Source organism: Zonotrichia albicollis, chromosome 20 (assembly GCF_047830755.1).
Source record: "Zonotrichia albicollis isolate bZonAlb1 chromosome 20, bZonAlb1.hap1, whole genome shotgun sequence".
Taxonomy (NCBI): Eukaryota; Metazoa; Chordata; class Aves; order Passeriformes; family Passerellidae; genus Zonotrichia; species Zonotrichia albicollis.
In genome coordinates, this window is record NC_133838.1 from 9,265,241 (window position 1) to 9,293,228 (window position 27,988).

Genomic DNA, 27,988 nt, shown 5'->3' on the forward strand with positions numbered 1-27,988 from the left:
GTATCCATCTTGCCCATACCTCAACTACAGAAAGTACAAAATCTTCTACCAGCAGAAAGCATCAATGAGCTCAAGCTCTAACCACGATACTTTACAAAAACAAGGAGTGAATTGGCTAAGTGAAGTTTGATTTCAACACGTGCCAAACCAAAAATGATATTCCAAACACACAGCATCAACCTAAAGTACCATCTTTGGGTAGAAAAGACAGACAGAAATCTTTCCCTTTGACACCCCTATGGAATTTTTCACTAGATCCAAACAACCTGCCAGTAGCAGCCATGAAACTCCACAGCACTGAAAGGGACAGAGCACCTGCCTGGCATCATGACCAGAGACCACGATGGCCATCTAGAAACAAACACCTTTGAAAACTGAATTTACAGGTCCAACACACATAATCTGAGCTTTTGATTCCTTGGTTATAAAAGTGCTTTGAGTAAGGTTCTAAACCCTCAGTTCACAAAACAGGGAAAATAGCAAAAGTGGACAAGATATGAAGAAAGTGTAAGAAAAGGGAAGGAAAAAAAAAAAGGCCTTAAGCTTGAGCTTGGAATTTCACCAGAGTGAATTTTAAGACTAGTAGAAAACCAGTATTTGTAGCTGGAATTTTTACAGCAGACTACATGGTATCTCATGTTGAGCATTTTATAGGACAAGTAGTTGTACATGAAGAAGTGAAAATCATTTAGGACCAAGAGCATCTTGAAATAATTTGACTGACAACTTCCAGAAACCCATTTTACTCCTGAAAACCATTTCTGTGGCCAAACTCCCAAAAGAAGACCGGAATGAATACTATAAAAATAACTTTTGGACACGTGTAACCAGATGACACATGGAACAGTGACACAGCGATCCTGAGTCAAATGGCCACGGCTCAAGTCCCTAGAAAGGGAAAAAAAGGCGACTTAGAGCGGAGCCACTCCTCCTGTTGGCAAATGTCGCGAGTTTAACGCCTCGGCCACAAACATCCTGGGATTCCCTCCAGCTCTGGATCTAGCAGTGGCCAGGTGGGAGCTTTGGGCAGGGCTGGCTGGGTGAGGAGGGGCTCGGTGCTACCCTGGGCCTGCCCCCACCACGGGAGCACTTAGTGGCACTTGTTCAGCACAAGTGAGGTCTCGGGGTCTGAGGAGATGGGAACTGAGTTTCTCCACAGGCACAAACCCGAGGCCGGTGTCTGCAAAGCAAGAAGAGCCATCAGCCTGTGCCCACATCCCTCTTTGGACTATCCACAGCCAGCTCTCGGCCAGAGAGGGGGATCTGCTGTGCCACTCAAGGTTTCCTCAAACAGCACATAAAATTTGAGATTTTTTTTTTTTCTTTTTCAAGGAGAGCAGGTACAAAAATAAAAGAAATCCATATACTCTGAAAATATACTGGAAACTGCCACCACAGATGAGGTACCATTTATCCCGACCCCCCACCCCCAAACTGCAAACATCAAAATATATATGTTTTTAAACAAAAGAAGAATATCTGGCTATTTAATCTCAGTTAAAATGACAGCACCCTTTGTTACACTTGATATTTCACACCATTAATTCTCTTTTGAAAAAAACCCAAGATATCTACCTAACCTTGATTCCTTGCTTTTCTCCTCATTCCTTAGTGCAGTAATTGTCCATCTCCATTTAAATAAATATAGCAGCTACAGCATCATAAATGTGTGGCCCTCACAACGTCAGTAACTTGATATCGTAATACAAAGAAGTATCGGCACTTGACGTAGATATTTGCAAAACCAAGAAGAGAGATTAAAACTTCCAAATACTCTTCACATGAAAACCAGGTACAATGTTACCTTGACAACTGAAGTCACTTTGCCAATGAAGTTTCTTTAGTTTTTGGTGAAAGTAGTGAGCAAAAAAGCTTCTCAGATCCGAGTCACCGAGCGTGGGCAGGGTGAGAAGCAGCTTTGAAAGGAGAGCTAGAAGGCTTTGTAAAAAGGAATTTTCAGCTAAATGCCAGAAGTCCACAAGAACTCTTTGTAAAATAGTTTTTTTTTTTTAAAAAAAAAGTTCTGTTTTCAAAAGAAATTTCTGTATAAAGCTTAAGCTGAACCTTTTACAAAGAGCATTGCTACTGAGAGAGCTTTAGGAGAAAAGTGTCAGGTCACAGACTGGGAAAAACATCTGAGAGACTCACTGAGAAACCACCTTGCTCAAAGCACTCTGTCACACCCTCCTCCCTGCACCAGGTGTGTCCAAAGGCACCCACAGGGACAGGGCACTGCCAAGCTGGGACCCCCTGGCTCTGGGGGTCCCCAAATCCTCAGGGCCTCCTGAGCCCCCCAGCCACCCCCACCGAGCACCCCCAGCCAATGCCCACCCCCACCACTGTTTCCAGTGCAATTTTAGCTTTGCCAAGTTAGTTTTTGACATTATTTTCCTTGTCTTTGAGAGATAAAATAGGTATCTACACCAGCTGTTAGTAAAGCTCTTGCAGACAGTGTTATGAACAGCGCTACGGACATTTCCATACAATATACAAACGCACAAAATACAGTACTTGGTTTTTCTGGCAGAAAAAAGGGGGTTCATGCCTGGTGAAGCAAAATGGGCTCAGATTTTAGGCTCAAAATACAGTATATTGGCAAACAGCAGATTTGGTGAGAATGAGGAGAGAAGCTACTTAGACCAACCAGGTTTTCATGTGAGAGCAGGTGGAGGTCGGGAGGGCTGGGATCACAGCAATGCCCATACAAACAGCTGCAGTAAATATACTATGAACCAGTGCAAATAAAAACAGTCAAAAATGCAGTTCACGAGTTTACAAAGTGCAAAACTCCCCAGTCCCCTCGTTGAATAAATGCTCGTCTCTGACATCTTAAACATTGGTTTTAAAGTGGAATGAAAGAGTCCCATTGGTTTGTTTCACATTTCGGTGATTTAACATGTTAGAACTATCCCAGCCCTCTTTATTTGCAAAGTGAAATGAAGTTACCAATAACTTAATTTTAAAAGGAAAGTCACTATCAAAGAGGAAAAAAGCCTAAAAACTTTTATTAATTCCAGACATTTTACTGATGTCAAATAGGTTTAACTAAGCATGTAAAAACTGAGATCTTAATACAAAACCCTTTCCATTTAATTCAAATATGCTCCACATTTCAAAGCCAAAAATAAGGCCAATTCCTTTGTTAAATCAAAAGACTGCAGCGACAAGTAAAGCTTGCAGAAGTCTAGAAGCATTTTTTGTATTTTTTTTGATTTAAAAAAGGAAAATTCAAGATTCCTTCTGACTATAAAACTTTCCTTTCAAAATTAAGGCTTTTACTTTGTCCTTTTAAAATCCTGGAGGTGTCCATTCTCCCACGGTCCGTGGTACGGACACTGCTTCAGTACAGCTCAATGGACACAGTTTTTCTTTAGAATGCTTATTGCACTAAAAGATAGCAAAACAAGTTGTCAGTTTCTTTTTTTAAAAATAAACATGATTACATTTCTAAAAAATAAAAGTTGATGTTGACCATATGTTCTGTAATAATTAAATTAAAGCATTATTATTACTCTAATAAATATAAAAGAAACAAAAGGAAGCTAAACTTCAAACACACATACATATGAATCACATTAAGGTGTGAGAGGCAGCAAGTAAAGTAGCAGGTTTCTTTTTTTTCCAAAAAGACCTTAGCTCTAAAGTTTCAGTTCTGGTGGTTATTGTATGTCATCCCAGAAAACCTGGGACATCAGATCTCACGTGAGGCTTCAACAGATTTGACTTGCCAGATAGGAAAAAATTGAAACTTTTGGACTAGGTAAAACAGCAGCTTTAGTAAATTCCCCCAGGGAGCAAGAAGAGTTGGGTCACTACTGCCTGCACATGAACCACGAGCTTCTTGGATTGCTTTTGAAAGGGAACTCTTGGAGCTGAGAACTCCAAAGCTGTGAGAAAAGACACAAAGGCAGCCGTTGGCTAAATTAGGTTCAAATTATTGGATTAGTGTGCAAAATATCTTCCCCCCCTCACTGTTACCTAGCTAGTACTGCACATTCCAATGCACTTGGATATGTTCACATTCGAACGCTCGATGGCAATACTGAGAGGAAGATTCCTCAATGCACTGGGGTTAAAAACTTATTTTCTTTTTTGCACACTTCCCTTCTCCAAACAATCACTGTGATTGTTTCTAAAAGGTGGTTTGTTTTTTTTTTTTGTTTTAAATTACACAATAGATTTTAGTTTATTATTACTATCCTTTTTTTTTTTTTGCAACAATAGTTGTGCTGCCGAGCAACTTGAGGTAAAGGCAGAAGAGGGTTAAACTACGAGAAAATAATAATTAAAAAAAAATGATGGCGGTGGCTTCCCACAGGAGCCCGCCCCAAAAAAGCAGTTGGCTGGTTTCATATTGCATAATAGTGCTGTGTTCCTGGATGAAGTAAACAATCTTCCTCGTGTCAATTTAAGGGTGAGCCTCTCGCCCCTGCACAGCGTCAGCTCCAGCACGATGGGAGGCACAGCCCCTAAACCAACCCCCTGGAAACATACATTGTATGTGGCTTAAGTTCTCAGTTCTCCTCTCCGTGAGTGTCTCCCGGGTCATTGACTTAAGCGAAGTACATCGTGCGTAAGGTGTCTTGGTGAATCTGTACAGCCTTCGCCAGGGCCTGCGGGTCTCGCCCGTTGCTCTGTCCTGACACGTGGCTCCCTTCAGCACTGCAGGGAACGAGGGAGAGACAGGCAGGGCTGTAAATTGTATTAATTTACAATCAAAAAGCTGCTTTTGCGTCTCTTGGACAGAATCGCTGAGGTTGGAAATGACCTCGAAGGTCGAGTCCAACCTGTGAGCGATCCCAACCTCACCATCCCGCCCGGAGCACAGAGTGCCACGTTCAGTTGTTCTTGAGCACCTGCAAGGATGGGGACTCCACCACCACCCCAGGCAGCCCCTTCCAATGCCTGACCACCCTTTCCATGGAGAAATTCCTCCTGACGTTGTTGTTCTAGAGCACCTGCAAGGATGGGCACTCCACCCTTTCAAATGCCTGACCACCCTTTCCATGGAGAAATTCCTCCTCACATCCAACCTGACCCTCCCCAGGCACAGCATGAGGCTGTTTCCCCTTGACTTGTCCCTTGTTCCCTGGAAGCCAAACCAGCCCTGGTTGGACCCTCCTGTCAGGGAGTTGTAGACACTGAGACCCCACTTTTCTCCAGGCTGAGCCCCCAAAGGACTGACTCTCCAGACCCTTCACCAACACAGCACCAGTGACAGAACTGGACACTGAGAAATATCAACTCTCATATTCACCCAGCAACCCTGAGGCTTTTGACAAATCTCTTCACCATGGCTGCTCAGCTTGTTCATCTAAAAATAAGCCTTTTATAAATAAATTGATGGCTTGAAGGTTGTAAAATACTTCTGACGTACAGAGTTAGATAAGTGGAAGCACTTAAAATTTGGTTCATTCATGACTACTCTGATCCTAAAGCAAAAAAATTAAATCAGCGGCTTGATTGCCTCAGACCACGTCAAATTCATAACAAAATACTTCAGCAACTGGATTCTTTTAATTTGAGTGTTATTCAGTAGAATCCACCAACCCACTCTGGTCTGATGCTGAACAGCAGCTGCCAGGAGTGATGATCTTAACAAAAACTGAGCGTGAGACCAGCGGCACGCACCCACACACAGTCAGGTGCCTTTAGGCCTGACAGTGGATGAGAGCAGTGAGGACCAAACCCTGAGCAGAGCCTGTGATGTACCTGTCGTGTTCCTTGTCCACGAGGTGGTAGCGTGCTCTGAATGCCACCAGGTGAGCGTAGTAGGCGGGCGCGGGGATGGAGACGGAGCGGGTGCAGCGCACGTACGTGTGGCACAGCTGGTACGTCAGCAGCTGCAGCTCGTCTGCTGTGAAACAATTGTCATCCCACAGCACGTGGTAGTGGGAGGGACGGCTGGTTCCCTGCAGAGATGGGCATGGACAGTCACTTGTCTGGATTTCCATAAACAAGTCAGGTTTTGATGTTCAGAAAGGGCCAGGCTATCTAGTGTGAATGCCTGCGTAACAGCAGCTGAATAAGCTCATTATTAAGTCAGCCCTAAATGCACTTAAAGATGAGTAAGTCTCACATACACATGATTCTATTGCTCTGTATGTTCTTGCTTGGATAAAACCCCTTAGAGATCAACATCTGCTCCCAACATGACTAAACCACAATTACAGCTCCTTTTACCTACTTTCAATTAAACTCCATCTCACAAAACATCCCAGAGAAACAAGCAGTGCTTTTAAATCCTTCCACCTCAGTTTAAATCCTTCCACCTCAGTTTAAATCCTTCCACCTTGGTTCCCGAGCACCCTAACTGCAAGTATGAACACTAGAAACTCAAATCTTACAGTGCACCTGAATTGGGTGAATAGTTGTGCTTTAGCCAAGCTACAAATCTCTTCTTTTAAAACAAATATACCTGGAGTGTCAATTTAGTTGAGGTTCTTTATGCCTTGCTATAATAAACACAATGAGCTGCAACTACAGCCAGCATTTCTGCTTCAAATGATATAAATCTTTTCTGCTTCTCCTTGATATAAATCTTTTTCCACAGGGCCAGAAAGCAGCTTGCTCAGACATAGTGTAAAGGTTGACAAAAAACCCATTGAAATGATTCAAAAATGGAAAACAAGTCATGCCCAGCCAACCTAAACAAAACTGATGACAATGTGGTCAGATGCACATGATAAAAATTTAAAGAGTAAATTTTTTTTAACCTTTTAAGCAACAGCCTGATACAAGGCTATAATATTTTTTCAGAAATAATAATGTTAGAAAATAAACTGACCTCTTAAAAACAAAACTTTAAAAATCACCACTTACCAATGCAATCACCACTACCAGTGCAAATTTAAATGTGCAAATCATTTGTTAGCCAAATCATCCTCTAACTCCCACAATAATGTTTTATCTCAGATAAAACCGAGCTAAAAGAACATTTCCCTGCTTAGTAACTGTTTGTAAACAGGTGTCACAAAAAGAAAAACAATTTGTTCTGAATTCACATTTACAAATCATCCATACCTGTATTCCAGCATGGCTACAGAGGTAAAAATCAAACTCGTAGGGGTGTGTGATGTCTGTATCCACAGTTGTCCCAGCTGGAATATTGCCACTTCGTCCAACCTAGAGAAGAGGTTTGGTAAGTGCAGCCTCAGCTGTTTCTACAGCTCAACTGTAATGAAAAATACAAGTTTCTATTCACCACTGGCAAGGTTTCTGCACATCAAGTGCCACAGAACTCTTTGGAATGTGCCGCTACATCAGCCTTGGAGGTTTGACAAGGACACTGGATGGCTCTCCAGCACCTTACACAACACTGCACCTCCAGCACATCAGAACTTTCCAGCTCAGACTGAGGAGCTGCAGACAGTTGTATTTAGAATTGTCAGCTTCAGTTTGGATTGATTAACTGAGAAAAAAGGTTCCACCATTTTGTACTTTCTTCTATTACTGCTGGAGATTGGTCCTGAGTAGTCACACGATTTTAGCTCCAATGTGATGTTGTGGGGGTTTTTAACAGACTTAAGGTCAATGATTTTTCAATTTGGGGCCTCATTTTATCAAATCAACACATCCCTGCATGCACATTTAACCAGATGGACAGGAGCCCACGCTAATATTTTCTCCAGCAGCCTAAAAGCTCCTCATGAAGCTTTCCCAAAAGGCTCCTCAGAGGGCAGTGATTACCCTTTCTGTTCTGTCAGCACAGAACAGCCGTGTATGATGTCTCTTCTGCACCACAATGTAGGTTATGCCAGGCTGGTAATCCTTCTCCAAACTGATGCAGGCTTCTCTAATGGCCAGCAGTTCATAATACAAAACCTACAAACACAAGAACAGAGGGGTTTAGGTTTTCCTTCCTGTATTCTACACACAACTCGGTGTAGTTAACAAGTACAACTTTGGCACACAGCTGGTAATCTCAGTATTTAGAGATATGTGATTTCCCAAATTTGAAGACTTCTCCTTCCCAGACAGAAAAAAACCTGCAACTCTTTTTACCCAACAAGATTAAGAAATCCTCTCCTCAATTATTCTGTGTAAATGTAAGCAACTCAAACAGTACAAAACAACACCTACAGCTACTACAGAGTAGGAGAATCTTTCAAGAACCCACAAGTGAACCAACCTGTCGGAACTGTCCCTCAGAGACCCCGTCCCTGTAGAAGATGATCCGGGTGGGTTTGAACCGTGTTGATTTGTAGAACTGGATGAGCAGCTCCCTGACCATGGAGGCCAGGTCCTGGATGATCTCCTGCCGGGGCCTCTGGACCCTCACCGTGGCACAGTACCGGCTGGGATGAGCATCCATGCTGCCTACAACCTGTGGGGAGATGCACCAGGGGAGCCTTCAAGCTCAAATCTACGCCAAAACAATCCAAAACAAAAAAGCCAAGAGAGGCAAGTACAAGTTGTTTGTGCTAAACAACAACCACAGTAACACTTTCAACAGGAACTTGTACTTGGTACAGGTTTAACACCTTTTGCCCCCAAGCATCCTGAAATGCCACCTGCAGAATTTGGCTTCTCTCTAAGGCGTATTTTATAATCCAGACAGACATTTTTCTGTGATGTTTTCTCACCTTTAACACTGAGAAAAACCTCAGCTTCCCTTAGTTACTTTAAACACAGATGCAGTTTCCTGCAATCAATGGCAACTAAAATACCAAGGGGACGAAGTAGGAGAGGACTGGCCAAGCCTCTAATCACCACCTTGAGTTCCTGGACTGTACCAACACAAAAGGTAAGAAATGTCAAAAACATTTTTGCCAAACCAGGTCTTTAATGACACTTTTCTCCTTTAAAAAAAACCAAAAAGGTTACTAGCTAACTGTTGCAGTGAGGAAGAAAAATCAAAGAAAGGCCTCATAAAATCAGGCCTGCTCTGCCTGGCCTGTAATTTCTTCTAAGGCAGGCTAGCTATTTATGTGAGTACAGAATGGCCTTTTTCCACCATGAAGAAAATTGAGTCCTGTGTGATTTATTCCCATAGCTAATGTCACCAAGCTGTGTTATTTCCTTGAGAATACTTCTGCAGAAATATATTATTTAACAATGCCATTTTACCTTGATTTAAAAATTAAAGAGCTAAGGAACCACTCTGAAGTATAAAGCAGTTTTTTTCTTCTAAACACACGATTTTTAATATCATTGGGAATGTGTACAAAGAACTGGCATAAGCCCTGAAAGATATTTGATATGGACATAGCCCATGAGTTGCACTTAGAATTCTAACATTTACTCACAATGAAAAAACACCATGTAAATTTAATAAAACTTACAGCAGCAATGGAAGGCTTCTTTCCATCTCCAGCTGGAGGGTGAGTGACATCAGCTCCCAAAAAGATCACTGGCTGCTGGAACACAGAAGGTCTTCAAAAAGAAAAAAGTGCTAAGTCACACTCGTAGCTGAAGAGCTGCCACAAGGTCATCGCTCACCGTGGGGGTTGTTTCTGTCTCAGCCTTATCAGGTACCCGGGCCAAGGCTCAACAATGGGATCTTTGTGCACAAGAGGTGAACTTGGAACCCTCCCCAGCAGAGCCCAGAACACACTGCAAACACACTGCCAGAATGGGGGCATGACTGTGGTGGGGAGCAGCCCCAGGGCTCCAGTGGAACGGCACAGCTGGGGGATTCAGAGGCCCCACGTGAGCCTGGGGGTCCCCTGAGCCCCACTGAGCTACAGCACCAGCATACACATCATACTGTTCTGCAGGACTTGAGCAGCAGCATGCTCTTATACTGCCTTTAAAATATTTTTCCTCACACAACTGTTTCTCATTTCACCTTTGATACTGATCAAACATTTGACAAGAACCTTGGCTGAAGATCTACTGCACAGGTCAACCACCACTCTGAGCCTGTGCTGGAAGGAATTTAATTCTGCTTCAAATACCACATACTATTATCAAAAGACTATTTTAATTTAAAACTTGGCCACATTTAAATTTTGGGTGCTAAGTAGCAAATGTAACCACATCTGTTAAAAGAAAAAAGAAAACCCAACACAATCTTCAGAGTCTTACCGTTGATGAGGTACAAGGATGTTGTTGATTCCTCCTAGTTTAACATTAATCTTCAGGCACAGATTTGAGAGGGTCTGTGGAGATGTTTTAATGACGTTCTTGACCTGAACACACTGTGTGGCCATTCCCAACAGCGTGTCTCCCACGCGCTTCACCTCCGCTGGGAAGCAAACACAAGGAGACAACTTGAGTCCATTTGAGGTCATTGCTGCATTTTGATCTTAGATAAGTCACAATAATTCTAGTGCACATAATTAGTGCAGTAACTTCTAATTTATCTGAATACTCAGACCTGCTTCCAATTTATCTTCAGACACAAAACAGTGGTGTCTAATACCTTAAGGATGGTTCTGAGTAATTTTTAACATATGCTAGGCAGCAGATTTCTCTGAATGATACCTGACTGAACAGGTAAAGACAGAGGTGTTCCCTTACCATACACAGGCGTCTTCCCTGGCAGGATGACAATGATGAGCTGCAGCCCTGAATAGGTGTTCTTGAGGTGTCGGAACATGGGCTCCACGCTGTCTGCACCCTGGGCGTACTTGCAGAAGCAGGGCTGGCCCTGGATGGGCATCCCGGCGTCCTTGGAGATCTTGCGCAGCTGGTCTGTGAAACCCCTGCAGAGGAGGAGATTTTTGGATTTTTGCAGTAGCAAAAGTACACAATAAACAAAGCACAAAGGGACAGAATCATCAAAGGAGGATGATTCCAAATAGCTTTTAAAGTAACATTTTAAAAATGTTTGTTATGTGAAGGCTGTACAGCTGTGAAACACCACAGGCCAGAATGGGCTAAAAAACAGTCCAGACAGTACTTTGTTCAAGGTGTCAGAAAGGGCTATATACAGTGATATTACAAGACAAACACCCCACAGCGTACCCAGTACAGTGTTTTGATTGTAAGCAAACCACCCTATCATCTCACATTAAACCCAGCTAAAATGCTGATTGTAATCCTACATTCATGTTACACTTCTTTAAGAGAACAGTCCAAAGCCTGAACCACAACATGCCTTACTTCAGAATTTCTTCTCTGCACTGTCTCTGTGTTGCAAAGCAAGCTATGGCCCACATCTTGATCTCCACCCCAGTGTGGAACTGTTTCCCTCTCATGTCCCACACGCCGTGGCTTGGTGTTGCCACGGTTCGATTCTGGGGAAACAAAAGCAATAGACACTCAAGTGACTAAAAAAAGAAGCAGCCAGTGCTATTTGCAGTTTCAGAACAACAAAGAAGAGTTTATCTTTCAAAGTCTGATCCCTGTAGAGTCAAAGTGTACAGGAATCACTCCTCAAAATGGAAAGCAGAGGAAAAGCCAAAGCCTCACCCGTCCTCCATACTGCAGCATCGGGGCTGGGAGCACACGTCCTGTCACATGGGCCATCTCATCCCTCACTTTGAACTGGAACTCTTGGACAAATGGATCTGCATCATAATTTGCACTTCTCACCTAGGAGAGATTGACATGTTACAGAAGTATCTGATTATAAACCATATAAGAAACCATAGGCTAACAGGAACACTGCAGAAGTGTTCTTAAAACAGTTTCATTGAAAAAGGCTCAGACGTGACTGCTCAATACTATCAACCCATCCCCAATGAAAACAATTACCACCGTGAGATCTAATGGATGAGATGGTTTCTGCTCCCTTCATTACTCAAGTGCTCATTTTCAGTTTGTTCATTCAAAGGCATTTTTTTGAGCATTTCCTCACAGTAAATTAAGTGTAGAGATGATAATGCAAGAGCTTGTACTATGGGCTCATGTTATCATTGCATGTAATTTAAAATAAATCCTATGAAAAAAAGTAGTTAAAATCTGCTTAGTTAAAGGATGAAGAGAATGAAAAGAGTAGGAAGTTTTGCATGGATGTAATCCAGCCCAGTGTCCCATGGAGCTGGGACTGGGGCACTCACCAGTCTGCTGATCTCCTCCTGCCTGTCTGGGGCAGACCTGGCTGTAGCTTTTATCATGGTTGATGTCTGATTGTCTGTCAGCTTCTTGATGCACCTCTGGCCAGCCACGATGTTACACACCTGCAGGGGAAACCAGAAGCATTAATTCACAGCAGAAGCACTCAGATCACACCACACTGTACACACGTGACACTGTGCTGCCACTATAAACCCCAATGTGTTTGAACAACTGCCTGTTCTTTCTCTTATTTCTACACTTCAAAGCACTGTAGGATGCAGACAGTACTTAGTGACATTGAAGAGTAAACCATGTACTCTGTACATGTAAACCCATAAACACACTTATATTGCAAAGAGCATAGATTCTTAATGTTTTGTAAACTGACAGAACCCACCCAAACCCAACTGATGTATCAGAGTAAGGTTCTTACTTCTAAAGGCAGGTAGGTGTGTTTTTGTTCCTGTCCCACTTGCAGACAAGGAAGGTGAGGGTATTTCAGCTGGAGGTTGTATTTCTCTCTGAAATACTGTGCTACTGTCCTCTCCACAGTCTGGCCATTTTCTAGCTGTAAAGGAAAGCTGAGAAGACAGACATTTCAGTAAAATATTATCTGTCAAATAGCATCACCCCAAAATGAATGAAATGCCAGGTCCTGTTACTCAGTGTGAAACCATCACACATTTCATGCTCTGACAGAAAGGCTCTTACGTTTGATGACTTGCAGGCCGCCTCGTTACGTTACAGACACGGTACTTCCTCCTCATTGTCCCACAGTGAGTCACTTCTACCTTTAGACCTGCATAAAAGTATCAAAAAAAAAACAATGCCATAGCTACGCAAACATGTACACAGGAAACACAAGGTTTTAAGTGATAGAACATAACAGCTTTGGGGTCAGCATCAAATAGCACAAAGAAATTATTATTCACCGAACATTTTTACTTTCATTATAATTTGAGTTCTGACTAATCCTGGTGATTATCCTCACAAATCATGACGTAAAATATTTAATGTTCAGTGGCTTCTGAATTTCATTTAAAAAGCACTGACTGAACTCGGACAGCAGTTTTCACCATATCCTTGTGTTCTCATTATCTAGTACATCTCTCCAACCTGTCAGTTCCAATGTAATTGAAATTAAAAGGACAAAACCAGATTTCTACTTCATCATCTTTCCCCCAGCTTTGTGTCCACATTCATCCTGTAATTTTCTTTCATTTCACTGACCAAGTTTAATTTTGCATGTTGAGAATCTCGTCTCAAAGCACCCAGCCTACACAGCAGAACCTCTCCAGACTTATCTCTGCCCACGATAATCATGCCAGTGGCAGCTCCAGGAGGCTCTGGGGGCTGTTGCTGTGACTGTGCACACACTGTGCTGCTCACACAGAGCAGCCTCAACATCTGCTGGGAGCACTGAGCTTATCACAGCATCCACACGCTGCTGTCCCTCCCCAGCTCCACAGGACAGAAAGCAGCTAAAAACAAAGCCTGGGTACTCAAAGGATTCACCTCCAGTAGTAAAGTCTAATTTTAGTGAAGTCTAGTACCACAGGCCTTTGAGAGAGCAACTGGATGGCTCATCCTGTTGAGGTTTGTGTGGATTGTGGACCACTGACTGAACACCACCCAGAATCAGGTCCCCAGGTACCAGACACCAGATTGTGTTCAGTTTACAGGGGACACAGATACCACAAAGAAGCACTGACTGTGCCTGCTTGCTCCCTGACAACACCAATTGCATCAAGAACATCAGTATTACTCAGAGGACAGGACAGTAAAAATAAACCACCACTGCCCTGACATAGCATTAAGAGAAAACAGAGAAAAGAAACCATGGGGCACTGTGACCACAGACAAGGGCTGATGAACACAGAGATCTCTGGAACCCATTCCCTGCTCTGTCATTACTCTGCTGTGACATTAGCAAGGCAGTGCCCTCCCCCAGTGCTGCTCACACACAGCCAGCTCTAGTGCAGGCCTTGTTTTGCTGTACATGGTCACGTCCTGGCTGGAGCTCTCAGACCCTACAGCAGCAAAGATGAGTCTGAGAGCAAAAGGAGAACTTTCAGTATTTTCTGACTATGGCAACAGAGCCTCTGAGGCATCTGAGATCAAGCAGAGGCAGCTTCTCAACCTCCAGTTACCTGCCCTACAGAATTAAGGCAGACAGGCAGATGTAAAAGGGGGCATGTTAGGACTAGAACAAAATAATTCCTGTCTTTTTTCAGTCATGGCTCTTCTGTGAGCACATCCCTTTAGCATTACAGTTCAAATTTACTTTTTAGCTGCCCAGTATTTCAGTAGAGTCTAATCTTGCATCAAGTGTTTAAGAGCTGAGCTCCTCCAAGGCTTTTCTCTCTGCAAATTACACTGGAATGAAGGATATGGGAAAATAAAACCCCAAGTAGCATATATGGAGAGAAACCACTCAAACCAGCAGCTTATGCAATTCCTTTGGAATGGAATTTGGCCTTCAGCTGCAAGTGGTACTTATTTTTCCACAAGGCAATCAGTTATTAGAATTCACTCTAACAACACTCTTTCAAAGAATCAATGTTAGCCTTAAAATCAATGTTCACTTTGCCACAGCACTGAAACAACAGGAGCCCACACACAATGCCAGGTGGCCTCAGGGTCCCTGGGTTAGGAGAGGTTGGCACCAGCCACTTACCTCTGCCCAGGCAATGAACAACGTGCTCCCTCTTTCCCTCTAAGCCACTGGGAATGTTTTTCAGCTCCCATTTCTGCAGAGCTGCATTGTTTGTCTCAGGATTAGAGCTATACACATGGATACTGCAATTCTCTTGGCAGTTCCAGGCCATTCTGAGCCATGTTAAACAGGCTTCCAGTTAAAACAATTCCCTTAGAATTAACTTTAGTGTGTTACCTAGAAGAAAACCAACCAATTTCTACTCACCCTTTATCTCTTTGGTGAATTTTACCCGATGAGAATCAGTCAGAGGTCTTGGTTGTTCATCAATATTATGAATGTCAAGGACTTCACACATGAACTGAATTACGGGTTGTGCTTTGTAGAAGGCAGTGGCAGAAACTGCAAAGAGCAAAACATGAAGTGTAAAAAAACCCCAGTCAAGGTAACTGTGAAGCAGTTCATACATCAATATTTCTTAGAATTCCACATAAACCTCAGGTACATTTAGAAACAGAACAGTGAGTTCTGCAAGCGTAAAATATCAAAAAGCCAGCAGAAAGTCTACAGTGACACATCTCTCTCCAGTACACTCATCCTGCTACTACCTGGAATTTCAGGGGTTTGAAAGGGTTTTTCCCCAGAGAACATTTATTTCTAGAAAGCTGCAACACCCCAGAGAGACATTCTCTTTTACCTCTGTATGAAGCTGCAGAGACAGGATTAATATCCCTCTACCACAGACTTTTGAATATTAAAAGCTAACATAATTCAACATGCAATGTAATTTTGTCAGTTACACAATCTGCTCAATTACTGAAACAATATCTGGTGCAGACATGAGCACTATTTTGACTATGCACAAATTGTGTTGGTGTAGGGGGAGTGGAACCCTTGATCTACTCAAATCTCCTCCCCTCCCCACATGCTAATGACACCATCACTTTAAGGGACAATACACTGGTTTTAAGCAGGACAGTTGACTTATTATAAATCATAAATTACCTTCTTGACAAAATACAAGCAAATGAAACAACACCTTTGGCAGGAAGGGCGAGGTGGGACTAGACAGAGCTCAGACACAAACTGTTCCACACAATTAAAACTTTAAATGTCAACAACAGAAAAGTAATACTCAACAAGCATTTATCAGTTTTCCAGATCTCATGTACCAAACCTGCCACACATCTGTGCTCACACAACCCAACATTCTTCAGACATGTGTCACTGGAGCAGCCTACCAACCTCACATGAGGCATCAACCAACACCTCCAGATGCCTGAGACTGCTCCAGATTTCTGAGTGACCCCAAATCCTCACTCTCCCCACCCTGGCAGTGTGTGGGTTGTCTCCCACAGCAAAACTTCCATGGAGAACCTCATCCAACTAAACAACTGAAAAACCTCCAGTGATGGGATTTGAAGACAATTTCACAGCCTCAAATGAGGAAACAGAACAGCTCTGTGAATCAGCACTTACAAAGGGCTTCAAATTTCTCATTCACAGGAAGGACTGAAAAACTTCTACTCCAAGAGTTACTACTACACTTGCTAATGCTGGTAAGAAAAACTTGTGTCACAAAGTAACAGCACAGTGCATTATCAACTGGTGTAAATTCATCCTTTTCTACCTGAACTGCAATTCTCTCAGTACCTTGCATATAGATAACAGCACTGGTTCTTTTTGGGACAGGTTGAGATTTTACATTCATTTTTTTAAAGCACAGCTGCTGTTAGAAAGGCAATTTTACAAGAACAAACTGTGTGACTTCAGTCACACGAGAATCACCCACAATTTACGTAAACCAGAACATATGGACTTGCAAATTTTCAGCAAGACAGCTCAACATCTGCAATATTTTATTATGCTCCAAGCACAACCTGACTTGAAGTGCTCAATGTAAAGCAAGACAATTTACCTTGGGTTTATAAAGCATTTCAAAGACAGTGAGAACTGAATGCAAATCAGAGAAAACCTCAGGCAGCACCTGCATCTCCACCACTGACACTTTTCAATGAGGGTTTAACAACTAAATAGAGTTGAGTGCTCACAGGACGAGGGAGTCTGACACAGGCACCAGTTGATCTCAGATCCATTCATCTGGGACTCAATGCAGTGCTGCAGAGCTTATCCTTTTGCATAAGAAAGCCTATTCCAATCAGCCCTATTCAGAGAAGTGTTTGGGGTATGTTTTACAGAGTTTTCTTGGAAGCACTGAGCACCACTCACTGTGTACAGCTGCACAGAGACACAGTGCAGGCAACCTGCCTCTGTCACTGGGGATGCACCAAAACTGAAATTAAGCAGGAAAACAAGCCCTGTGCAATTCTTTCTTATATAGAGATATTGGTTTTTATATGGCAGCTAAATTTCTGCTCAAACATTGACATCATGCAAGGAAAACAGACTAGAATTTCTAGGTAGCCTTTGCCTTACATGTCTGGTCTGAATCTCAGCCCTGAATCCCCACTCACCATCGATGTTGAGCATCATTTTCCACATGGCAGGTCGGACAGACTGATGGAAGCCAAACCAGACCTCCCTGCCCCCTCCCAGGGGGTGGTCATAGCCTTCTGGAGCTGAGAAGAAGGAGCGGCCCACAGGGGTGTACCTGGTGAAACAGGTGGCCACACATTTATGTTCTTGTTTTCCAAACACCAAATTCATGTAACAAAGATTATAACACACAGCATTATTATTGTTTGGCATTTTGTGCACCAGCAATCTGTGCCAAGAAGCAAGTATAAACAAAATACCCTGAATGCTTCTGTTCCTGTTGCAGTGCTTTTAAATTTAGACAAAAACATTTACTACTTTTAGCAATGCACAAACCACTTTCAGTTTTTACAACAAATCAAGAATTAAGTTAACTTACCCCTCCTGATCTTCTGCTTCAAGAAAGTGGAATCTCCACCACAGCAGATTCTGTACAACAGCCTTGTCTATACTGGCCTGACCCTTAAATACCATTTTTTCTAATTCATAGGGAACTTTTGAATACAAGATACATTGAGAGAAGCAAAAACTATGGGGGAAACACAGAGCTAGATGAAATGATGTTTCTCTCATAGGTAGAAAGCAGCTGCTCCTGAGCCTCCACACCTCCTGCTTTGTAATGCACAGGCATTGGTACAGAGGGTAACATCTTCAGATCTGGGGAAGCTGAGGAGCACTGGATTCCACAAAACCACAGGGCACTTTTTTGGTTGTCAGCTACACACAGTGAAACCTATCAGAGCTATCAGTGAAACCTATCAGAAATCTGCTCAGAGCAAAGCCACTGTGCTGCCTAAAGCCAACCAACTTCAAAAGTAACTTTCATTAACCAAATCAAGCAAAATTAGCCTTCTCTAAATTTCAGGGTTCTGAGATAAAATAACAAATATGAGACTTTGTTAGGACAGGTCCTGGTCCCAGCCATGTATTTCAGACATGAGAAGCATGCACTGGTGACAGTGTACCAATGGATTAAAGAGACTGCTTTCCACAGGCACTGCTGAGCAGAACCAGGACAGCAGTGCTGCAGCTCACTGGAACCTCTCAGCATTTCTGTGAAGGCCTGTTATAAATGCCTGATGTTTCTTGATCTTTTCCAACACACACATCACCTGCTCTGCCTACAGCAACACTTGTACAGGACTGACTGTAAGCTCCCTGTTCAGCTCACCAGCTGTGCTGCAGAGGGGAATGAACAGTTTCTCTTTTCACCTGTGAAGAAATGGGGATGAAGGTCTCCCAGTGGGGATACTTCAGGTAAAGACAGACTGCAGGAAGACAGTGAACCTACTTCATGGAGGGGAGGTGTCGTAGCACCACATCGACAGCATGAACAGGGTTAGTGCTGATAGGTTTGTCTAGTTCCAGAGGCTCAGGCAAGGTTCTTCCTGTCAAAACTTCATGCAGCAAGTGCCAGCTCACCCGAGAAACAAACTTTATTGACACTTTGAAGGGACGATCTTTTCCACCTTCTCCGGGTAGTGTCACATCCAAATCCACCTGGGCAGGGGAGAAAAGAAAGAAATAAAAAAGCAGCTTTTTAATCTGGAGTCTGGTAGCCTTGAGATTCCACTCCTTCCATAACTGGGCCAGAGACTCAAAAACTCAGATATTGAAGACACAGCACGTTTGATGAAAGTACATTATCAAATGCACAAAGTGAAGAGAACTGGGCGCTGACCAAGCAGAAGATGACAGAATAACTTTTTGTTAGCCCAAATTATAAAGCAATACATTCTAGAAAAACTCTGGCTTATTTTTTTCAATTCATCATAAGATCATGTGTTACAGTCTGTAAAATAAAATGTTTTAATAGATTTTGCTGTAGAAAGTAGCCACTAAATTATACAGGAAGTTTGGATGCAACTATTACATGAACATTTACACAGACTGGAATTTTGAGTCCTTCTGATATATTTCCTGAGTTTCAGTACAGATACTGTAAGACACTTCCAGCTTTTCTGACATCAGCAATATTTAAAGTTGGGTTTTTTCCTTTCCTATGAAGCTGCTATTAATATAACATGTTCCCAGTTATCTTACCCCAGTAGTGGCCACAGGAAGTGGATTGGCTGTATAGAGGCTTCTTTTCCCATCATAAACTGGTCTACGGTCCCCAAATATTGTCACTTTAAAATGCTGCACCATAGAGTCCACCACGTCCCTGGAAAAGGGGATATTTGCATTAAAGATGTTTCTGAAGAAGGATCAGACCCAAGCTGGCTCCCACTCCCAGGTGTTTTGCTGAAGTAGTTGCAATAAACAATACTTGAGTGAATTATAAACACCCACTGCTGTTCCAAAAGGTGCTTCAGATACTTTAACTAAATAAACACTACAGAATAAAATCAGAATCAATGTAAATGCTCAAATACTGAGGAATATTGGTACTGAAATAATTTCAGAAACTCCTAGAAATTACCAAGGCCTTGGTATCATCTTTATGATGGAAAACAAGAACACTGTTACCTTGGAAAAAACCCACAAAGTGGTACTGTGAAAAAACAGCACAAACCCCATATGGAAGCTCAGCCAGTTCACTGTGTGTCTGCAGCAATGTTTATCTGCTCCTCCATGAGATTTTGAATTCTGCCTACACTGGTTATAAACATGAGATGCCCTAACAAAACAGGCTTGGCTTTAAGTCCTCAATAACCTGAGTTTCTACAAAATCATGCAAAAGTCTGATCCAATTTGCACACAATTACAGATTTGCCTCCCTCGCTTTATTATAAATTGATGGCAATAAAGATTAACCTGACACAAGCACTGAAATTACATTTGAAAAACCATGATGAAATTTTCAGCTTCTACAAAAATGCTTCTTGATGCAAGTAGTAGATAAAACTTGTGGAACACAGTGGACTTTTGGAACACCTCCAAGTGTAACAGGCCTTTGGGATGTGAATTCTTTGGGAGGTCTTGGTGTTTCAGTGGCACAGAATGGAAACATTTTCCTTTCAGCACATGCAAAGCAGCCTTCCTGCACAGCAGCAGCTTCCAGGCACCACTTCCTGTCCTGGCCAGGCAATATTAACCCAAAGTACTTGAGGAAGATGATAAATATTGACTTCCTCTTCAAGCTGAATGAGTAGCAACACTTTCACCTCCCAGCTGAGATGTGGGAAAAGGAAAGAAAATCTCCCTTTCACAGCTCTTGACGTTATTCAACATTCCCATTGGTATAATATACAATTTACATTTTACAAATGTATTTTCTCACCTGTTCACCCTCCGAGGACACTTATCTGGTTTGATGTCCACCTCATAGAGGTAGACATCAATCTTTGGGATTTCAACTTGGAAGCAGTTGGCCAGCAGTTTAATGGGCTTGCCCATGGTGCCATAGCCGGGACGTCTGGGCACCATGAGCAGGGGCTGTGCCCCCACGGGTCCTGCAAAGGAAAAATCCCACAGATTAGAGAAAAGCACAACAAAAAATCCCTTAAACTAACTCCCAGGAGAACCAGGTGGGCACCAGAGGCAGCACACTCGAGGAAAGGAAATCAGCTGTCTCCAACAGCATGGAATTCCAAATAAATACTTTCCCATTATTAATCCTTAATCCTCCTCCTACACCTAGACTGTTCTCTTACTCATGAGCTTCAGTGATCAGCGTGAATAAAATCAGGAGGTATTGTTTAGATTTCCTAAAAAAACCCAACCAAAAATCCAAAACAAAAAGGAAAAAAAACAACAACCAAACTCAAAAACTCTTAAACAAAAACAGCCCCAAAAATAACACAGAAAGTTTTACAAGTCTTTTCTGAACACCCTGGTAATAACCAAGTGGTTGCAGAGTACAAAAATACAGAAGTAGCTCTGGACTGATGCACAGGATTTGAGATAAACTCTTCATTTCAGTGCCAGTATCAGCTTAGTCTTGGAAGACAGATTATTCTTGAACTTTGCTGGCTGAAAATGGATGAAGAGTAAGACCATTACCTCCCATCTAACTGCCCCCATAAAGCCAATTTGCCAGAAGAGTAAAGACTCAGATTAAGACACGATTGTAAAACTCTTGATTACTTGTAGGCTAGAGAAGAATACCCAGAACTGCTCAGAGAAAGATCCAAATCTGCAATGAGATGGGTATTTTGAAAATAGCTGAAATTAAAAGTAGCTAAAATACCAGATTTATTCCATTCTCATCTATTTAATTTGCTTTGCATCATTTAGGTGAGAACCCTCCACTCAAGATTTGCATTACTCATGCCTTACAAACCAAACAGGGTAGTAAACATAGCCCATTTCCCAGAATTTCTGCTGCTATTTCCACTTCAAAGCACCTCTTTCCAGTTAAGAAACAACAACAAACCCAAAGTGCTTGGTTGCCTGAGTTTTAAGAAGTTACTCGTGGTACAAATGTCCTGATTTCCAGAGCATTTGAGCGAGGTAGAGCAAAGTTCTCCCCTCTCCTCCCACTCGGTGACGCAGGCAGCGATTCCAGCCCACTCATTTTCATAGCAGAGTTAAAATGTCAAGTGCTGGGAAAAATGTTTTTTATTTGCCTTTTGATTAATCTCCATAATTTCTGTAAAAACCCCCTGTATTATCTTGAAGGAAATAGTCACGTCTTGAGAACAGGTGAACATCAAAGCCAAGTTCCTCTGTAACATTTGTCTGGCTCTACCCAGAAAACTACTGAAAAATTCTGAGTGGGGCTGGCTTGGAGCCACAAGATAAAACAAAACAGAAAGCAAGAAGCATCATTTAAAACCCGCTCACAGACTCTGCTTATGCAAAACTTGTTCCAAGCATCTGCTCTCTTCAACTTTTCCTTCATTTTAATACTCTCACGTGAGTAAAAGCAGCCCTAGAATTTACTCCAGCTACATTTTCAGAATAAAAGGATAAGCAAAAAAGTTACTACTAAACATTTGAGTGGCATAAACAAGTCAACAGTTTGTTTTAATATTCTGAAGACATACACACCACAGTTTATATTTAGTTCCTATCTGGAGGAGAAGTAACAAAACTGCTGAAATAAAGACAACATTAAAAAGGTTCTTTTAGTCTGGTCAGCCTTGTGTGTCTCAGTCAGCCTGGAAGAAGTTAGAAACTTAGATTTTGGCAAATAGGAGTTAAGTGACCAATAAATGAATCAGAAGTGCAGGTCTACACATTGTTCAGGTGCAATTTTAAAAAATTCAGCTATTTTGCTATTATTGTGTGAATCATGCTCCCTTGGACAAATGAACTTAAAAACATGAGTATGCCAGCACTGCCCAAATACAGGGGCACCTGCTGAGAAGACCCTGCTTTAAAGAGACTCTGACTTGCCAGATTCTGTTGTGAAAGCCTTGTGTCAGTGGCCTCAGAGCTGTGACTCAAAGCCCAATAAAACACAAATAAGCAGAGCGACGCTCTGGGGATGGCTCTGCCGCCGATCTATCGGTGACTCACCCAACCTCATGCCTAAGTCCTGTGTCAAACCCATGGAAATAAACACACAAACCAAAAATATTCAAAGTGCTATTATTCTACTGAGTACAGGATGCCCGAGTGGCAGAGCCTTTCCTTCAAGTCCTTTAACCTTTGCAAAAACAAAGTGGGTCAAGGCTGAAAAACCTTTCTTTCTCAAAGCAGCAGCACTGTGAGGCCTCCTCCACAGGGGAGGGAGCAGCTCCTCAGTGATTCCAGAGAGTTCTGCATTGCTCAGATGCCCACAAATTTGAGAGGAGAAATTTCTTTGTGTTAAAGAAACCAATATTCAGCCATTGCAGCACGAGGTACATACACACCATAGAATTATGGAATGGTTTGGGTTGGAGGCACATTAAAGATCATCTCATTCCCATGCCCTGCCATGGCAGGGACACCTTCCACTATCCCAGATTGCTCCACACCCTGTCCAACCTGACCTTGGACACTTCCAGGGATGAGGCAGCCACAGCTGCTCTGGGCACCCTGTGCCAGGGCCTCTCCACCCTCAAAGAGAAGAATTTTTCCCCAATATCCCATCTAAGCCTGCCCTCTGGAGTGGGAAGCCATCCCCCCCATCACTCCAGGCCTTGTAAATTGTCTCCCTTCTCCATTTTTCTTGTAGGCTCCCTTCACATATATGTCCAGGATGTTCCTAAAATTCCAAGTAAAACCCCCACACCAAGTCTGTTCAGCAGAGCTCAATTCATAAAACCAGCTCAGCAAAGCTCCCAGCACTAAAACTCAACTGATTTCTAACAGAAAACAACGAACACACAAACAGGAACTAAAAGTGGTGTCTCAGACAGATCCTTGGAAGGCTTTTGTGCAGCAAGGCAGCACGTCTCAGGATCATGGAATGGGTTGGAAAGGATCACAAAGCCCCCCAGCTGCACTGTGCAAGCCCCTCTAACACCTCCAACAAGCTCTGAGTGAGAATCTTTTTTTCCATGCAAGAACTGATGTTCCAATGGAGCTGTAAGCCTGCCCTCTGGCAGTGGGAAGCCACCCCCATCACTCCAGGCCTTGTAAATTGTCTCCCTTCTCCATTTTTCTTATAGGCTCCCTTCACATATATGCCCAGGATGTTCCTAAAATTCCAAGTAAAACCCCCACACCAAGTCTGGTCAGCAGAGCTCAATTCATAAAACCAGCTCAGCAAAGCTCCCAGCACTAAAACTCCACTGATTTCTAACAGAAAACAACGAACACACAAACAGGAACTAAAAGTGGTGTCTCAGACAGATTCTTGGAAAGCTTTTGTGCAGCAAGGCAGCACGTCCCAGGATCATGGAATGGTTTGGAAGGGATCACAAAGCCCCCCAGCTGCACTGTGCAAGCCCCTCTAACACCTCCAACAAGCTCTGAGTGAGAATCTTTTTTTCCATGCAAGTATTGATGTTCCAATGGAGCTCAGACACAGGCAGAAGGGACGGCGATTCCTCGCAGCCCAGGCAGCACACGGACAGGCCTGGCCTGCATCCAAAGCCTGCCTGCACCTACCTAGCAACCAGAGAAGCCCTGTCGGAATAAAGCCTGAGCACAACGAGCAGGAGCTCAGAAACCTGCAAATGCTTCCAACACACCATTGTACAAAAAGCTGCAGCTTCTGGCACAAGCAGCGTTTTTACAGAATGAAGAAAAAACCCTGATCTCCAGCAGGATGCTAATAGGAAATGCAGATTTCCTTACAGAAAGGGCCATCCCCACCAAGCTTCTAGAAAAAAATGATCCTCTTTCACACTGTGGCTTCAGCATATAAAGCCAAACTCTAATAAAAGAGATAATTTAGTAGTTTTATTTTTGTTTATACAGATCTAAATCTAACCGGATGGGTGCTGGAACAGCCCAAAACACAACAGCAAGGCCTGAGCAGGTAAATACAACTCAGTTTGGCTCAGGAACATGAGGCAGATTTGTGGAACCGATCCCAACCTCAGGCTGGAGCTGCACTGGAGAGAGCTACAGCTCTCACAAGGAGGGGGAAAAATAAAAGACTCCCTCTCACAGGGCCCCTGGCCTCTACTCAGAGGCACAGCCTGTGGAGTTCTAAGAAAAATTTATCACTAACAAAAAATAACCTAATTCTGGATTTAAAAAAATACATAGAGAAGATTTGATTCAAACGTTGGTTTCAATGATCGAGCGCCGTCTGCCAGAAATCATGAATTGCCTCATTTCTGTCACTCGGCCTTGCTGGGTGGCATTACATTATTTATGAGTAATGCAATCCATGTTTTCTAAACATTCCTCCTTGCAATTTAGGGTTTGGTTTTTTTCAAGGTTTCGGATCCTAAGTCATGTTCAAACTCATCAAAAGCCAACGTTTTGATGCTGTGCTCTGTGACTGCCAACTGCACAAGCAAATACTGGTGTGGTAACTCATTCTGCCCTAATGGACTCACAGAAAACACACTGGAGTGTTTGGGGAGAATTTAAAAGACAATCAATGCTTCTGAACCATTAAAAAATGTAAATACAAAAGGCTGTAAGCCCAAAAATGCACATAGTGAAGTTAATACCCAATTGCTCTGGGAGAAGAGAATATGTCAGCCCACACAAACTCTGCAAGAGTTTTCCCTGGAAGGTATTTCCACAGACCAAAATCTGGAGGTAAAAATTAGCTCAAGAAATACTCTTCGACACCTTCACCCCTGAGGAAGCAAAGCTCTGAGGATGAAACAATTTGTAACGTTCATACTGTGAGTCAAACAACTTCCAGAGCAACTCCAGAGGAAATCTGCCACAGTATCTTACAGTAGAATAACTTTTGAAGGCAACTATGAATCACCCCCTTCCCTGCTCTACCACACCCACAAAAACGGGACTTTTAATGGGCCTCCCAAAGCTCTGCTCTGAATCAGAGAGAAAAGCCACTTCTCAGGATTTTCTGTGCCCAAAGTTTGTATGGAAAATAAGCAGAACATTAAGGATGCCTGCAGTGCCTCATTAAAAATTGAAATTAAAAAACCCAATTGAACACAAGTTAACACTTTTAACACAAAAAGCTGTGAGCTTTGAAAGGACAATGTAGGAAATGGAAATGAAGACAATGGCACTGACACAACTTGGCTACACCACGGATCATCCCCTGTTGGTTGAACCTCCCTGCCTTTTGGAATTTTCCTGAGCATTCTCCTGGTGGAAGTGCAATGCCTGACCTGTGCTGAGAGCGGCTTTTCCTTCACTTCACCTTCTCATAAAATGAGGAATATTTTATTGCTGTTCCTCAGTTTGGTTTCACCACAACCCATACCATCTTCACATGCTGCTCCTGCTTTCAGTGATGTTCAAACTCCATGGACCAGGAGAGCCACAACACTCCCCAGATTCCTCAGCCTAAGCCTCTCACACAACCAGGACATCACCCACAGCACTGCTTCACCCCAGATGTCCTGGCACACACTTTACTCCAGGCATACGCACACCCCAATCTTTGTTCCCCTTCCTGCTTGTTTTATCCCATGTTTTCCCTTCAGGCACAGAAAACAAAGCACATCTCAGTGTCTTTCTCTCTTTCACGACAGAGCTTTAATCCTCATTTGCTCCACCAAGGATGGTTTGTGTCCTCCTGCTCCAACACCCCAAAACTTGGAACATAAACACTGCACAGAACACTTCCCTAGGCACAGGAAGAACCATCCCTTGTTCTGGACACTGCCTGAGCCCACAAGGAACACTCTGCAGCAGCTTTGCTAAAATCCAACACATTGCAGCCTAACAACAGGAAAATTCACCCCAAAGGAAAACTAAACCATTTACAGATTCCTCTTGCAAATCTGTTTATCAGGAGACAACTCCAATTGCACCACACTATAATTCAAATTTATTTAACACCATGTAAGAGAGCATCATATGAATTCCACCAGCTTGTTAAAATCCTGCACCTTAAAACGTTCTTAAAACCCATCACAACCCCAAGCCAGGCAACAGCTGAGGCAGGGAGTTTTTCCAGCCAAATGCATCACTGTCCTTAAATCTCCAAGTATGTTAGAAAAGGATCTCCACATGGAGATGGGAAGGCACGTTTTCTGTTGACACCTTCAGTCTCACTCACGTATTTTCACCACCTGTGGTACCTATTCAAGTGACAGACATGGAACTCCAGGTGGCTTTGGACATTCCCTTTTCCATCGAGGTACAGCCAGGGAATTGTTGTTTAAACACTGCCCAAACCCTGAATCCTCCTCCATTCTTCTGCCAGATTTGGAATAAGTTATCCTGAAAAATTGAATCAGAACTTCCTTCTCCAACCCCCAAAATCCATTTAAACCACAAAGTTGATAAATACTGAGCACGTGCTTTCCTAGCAAATGGATCAAACGGCCAAAATGTGAAGATTTTCATAGAATCATAGAATTATTTGGGTTGAAAACACCTTAAAGCCCATCCCATGGGCAGGGACACTTTCCCTATCCCAGGTTGCTCCAAGCTCTGTCCACCCTTGTCCTGCGCACTGCCAGGGATGGGGCACCACAGTTTCTCCAGGCAATAACCCCTTGTGATGATTATTGTGGAGCAGCACACCCAAAGGCACAGGAATTAGCCCCAAAACTCAGGTGCTGACACACAGGAGCCAAACACCCGGTGTGAGCCCGGCAGGAGCTGCTCGAGGGAGCGCTGCCCGGTCCCGCCGCGCTCTGCGGCTCCGTCCCTCGGGCACCGGCACGGCGCGGGTTACGCAAGCCGGGCACCCCGGTTATGAAATACCGACAATTCCTCCTCCACCTCCGGCACGGCGAGCAGGGCACGGAGCGGCTCGGCCCCGGCTCTGCCCGGTACCGGGGCCCTGCCCGCGGGGCTCGGCTCCTCCCGCCCGATCCCGCTCGGGATGGGCTCGGCCCGGCCGCTGCCCCGCGGCACCGGGGCGGGCACGGGGACTAGAGAGGGAAGGCGCGGCGGGCCCGCTCCCCGAGCCCGCCAGGCCCCGCCGGGCCCGCGCTCACCTGCGCTGCCGATTTCCATTCATGGAGCTGGGGCGCAGCCGCTCGGGGCTGCGGCGGCCGGCGCGGGGCTGCGCTAGGCGGCGGTTCCTCCGCCGCGCTCCCGGCTGGGCCGCTCCCGGTGCCGCTCCCGGTGCTGCTCCCCGCGGCGCTCCCGGCCCCTCACGCGGCGGCGGAGGCGGAAGTGGCGTGGCCGCCCCGCAGCCCCGGCTCGCGCGGCCGCTCCCGCCCCGCCGCGCGCGCGCCCCGCACGCCGGAAATCCCGCCCGCGCTTCCCCTACCCCCGCGCGCACCCCGGCCTTTCCGGGGTAAGGGGAAGCGGCGCCGGAAGCGGGCGGGGCGCGAGCCGGCGCGGTTGCCAGGGCAACAGCGCGGGGTTGGGGGGAGAGGCGGGAAAGGCGGCGGGAGCCTGAGGGGCCCTCAGGGCCCGGGCAGCGCGGGGGGAGCCCCGCAGGCACCGACCGCTGCCCCGGAGCGGGAGTGGCGTGCCGGGACACCGCTAAAGCACACATGAGCCCAGCGG

General features: G+C 44.0%; 1 protein-coding gene across 2 annotated transcripts; it reads right to left on the minus strand.

The window, feature by feature from the left end:
* Positions 1 to 1,237: 1,237 nt before the first annotated feature.
* Positions 1,238 to 27,741, minus strand: AGO3 (argonaute RISC catalytic component 3). Of its 2 annotated transcripts, none has more exons than XM_074555860.1 (19): positions 27,469 to 27,741; positions 20,322 to 20,493; positions 19,142 to 19,262; positions 18,390 to 18,598; positions 17,077 to 17,213; positions 14,870 to 15,004; positions 12,658 to 12,745; positions 12,380 to 12,527; positions 11,949 to 12,068; positions 11,359 to 11,481; positions 11,050 to 11,183; positions 10,465 to 10,649; positions 10,030 to 10,189; positions 9,285 to 9,375; positions 8,132 to 8,326; positions 7,690 to 7,824; positions 7,024 to 7,125; positions 5,713 to 5,912; positions 1,238 to 4,692 (listed from the first exon to the last, which is right to left on the minus strand). In XM_074555860.1, exons 1-19 carry the CDS (start codon positions 27,485 to 27,487, stop codon positions 4,554 to 4,556), a joined length of 2,613 nt encoding a protein of 870 aa, XP_074411961.1. In that variant the 5' UTR covers positions 27,488 to 27,741; the 3' UTR covers positions 1,238 to 4,553. The 2 variants fall into 2 exon arrangements, with proteins under 2 accessions (XP_074411961.1, XP_074411962.1); XM_074555861.1 differs by having other exon boundaries at positions 1,238 to 4,662; positions 27,469 to 27,740.
* Positions 27,742 to 27,988: the final 247 nt, after the last annotated feature.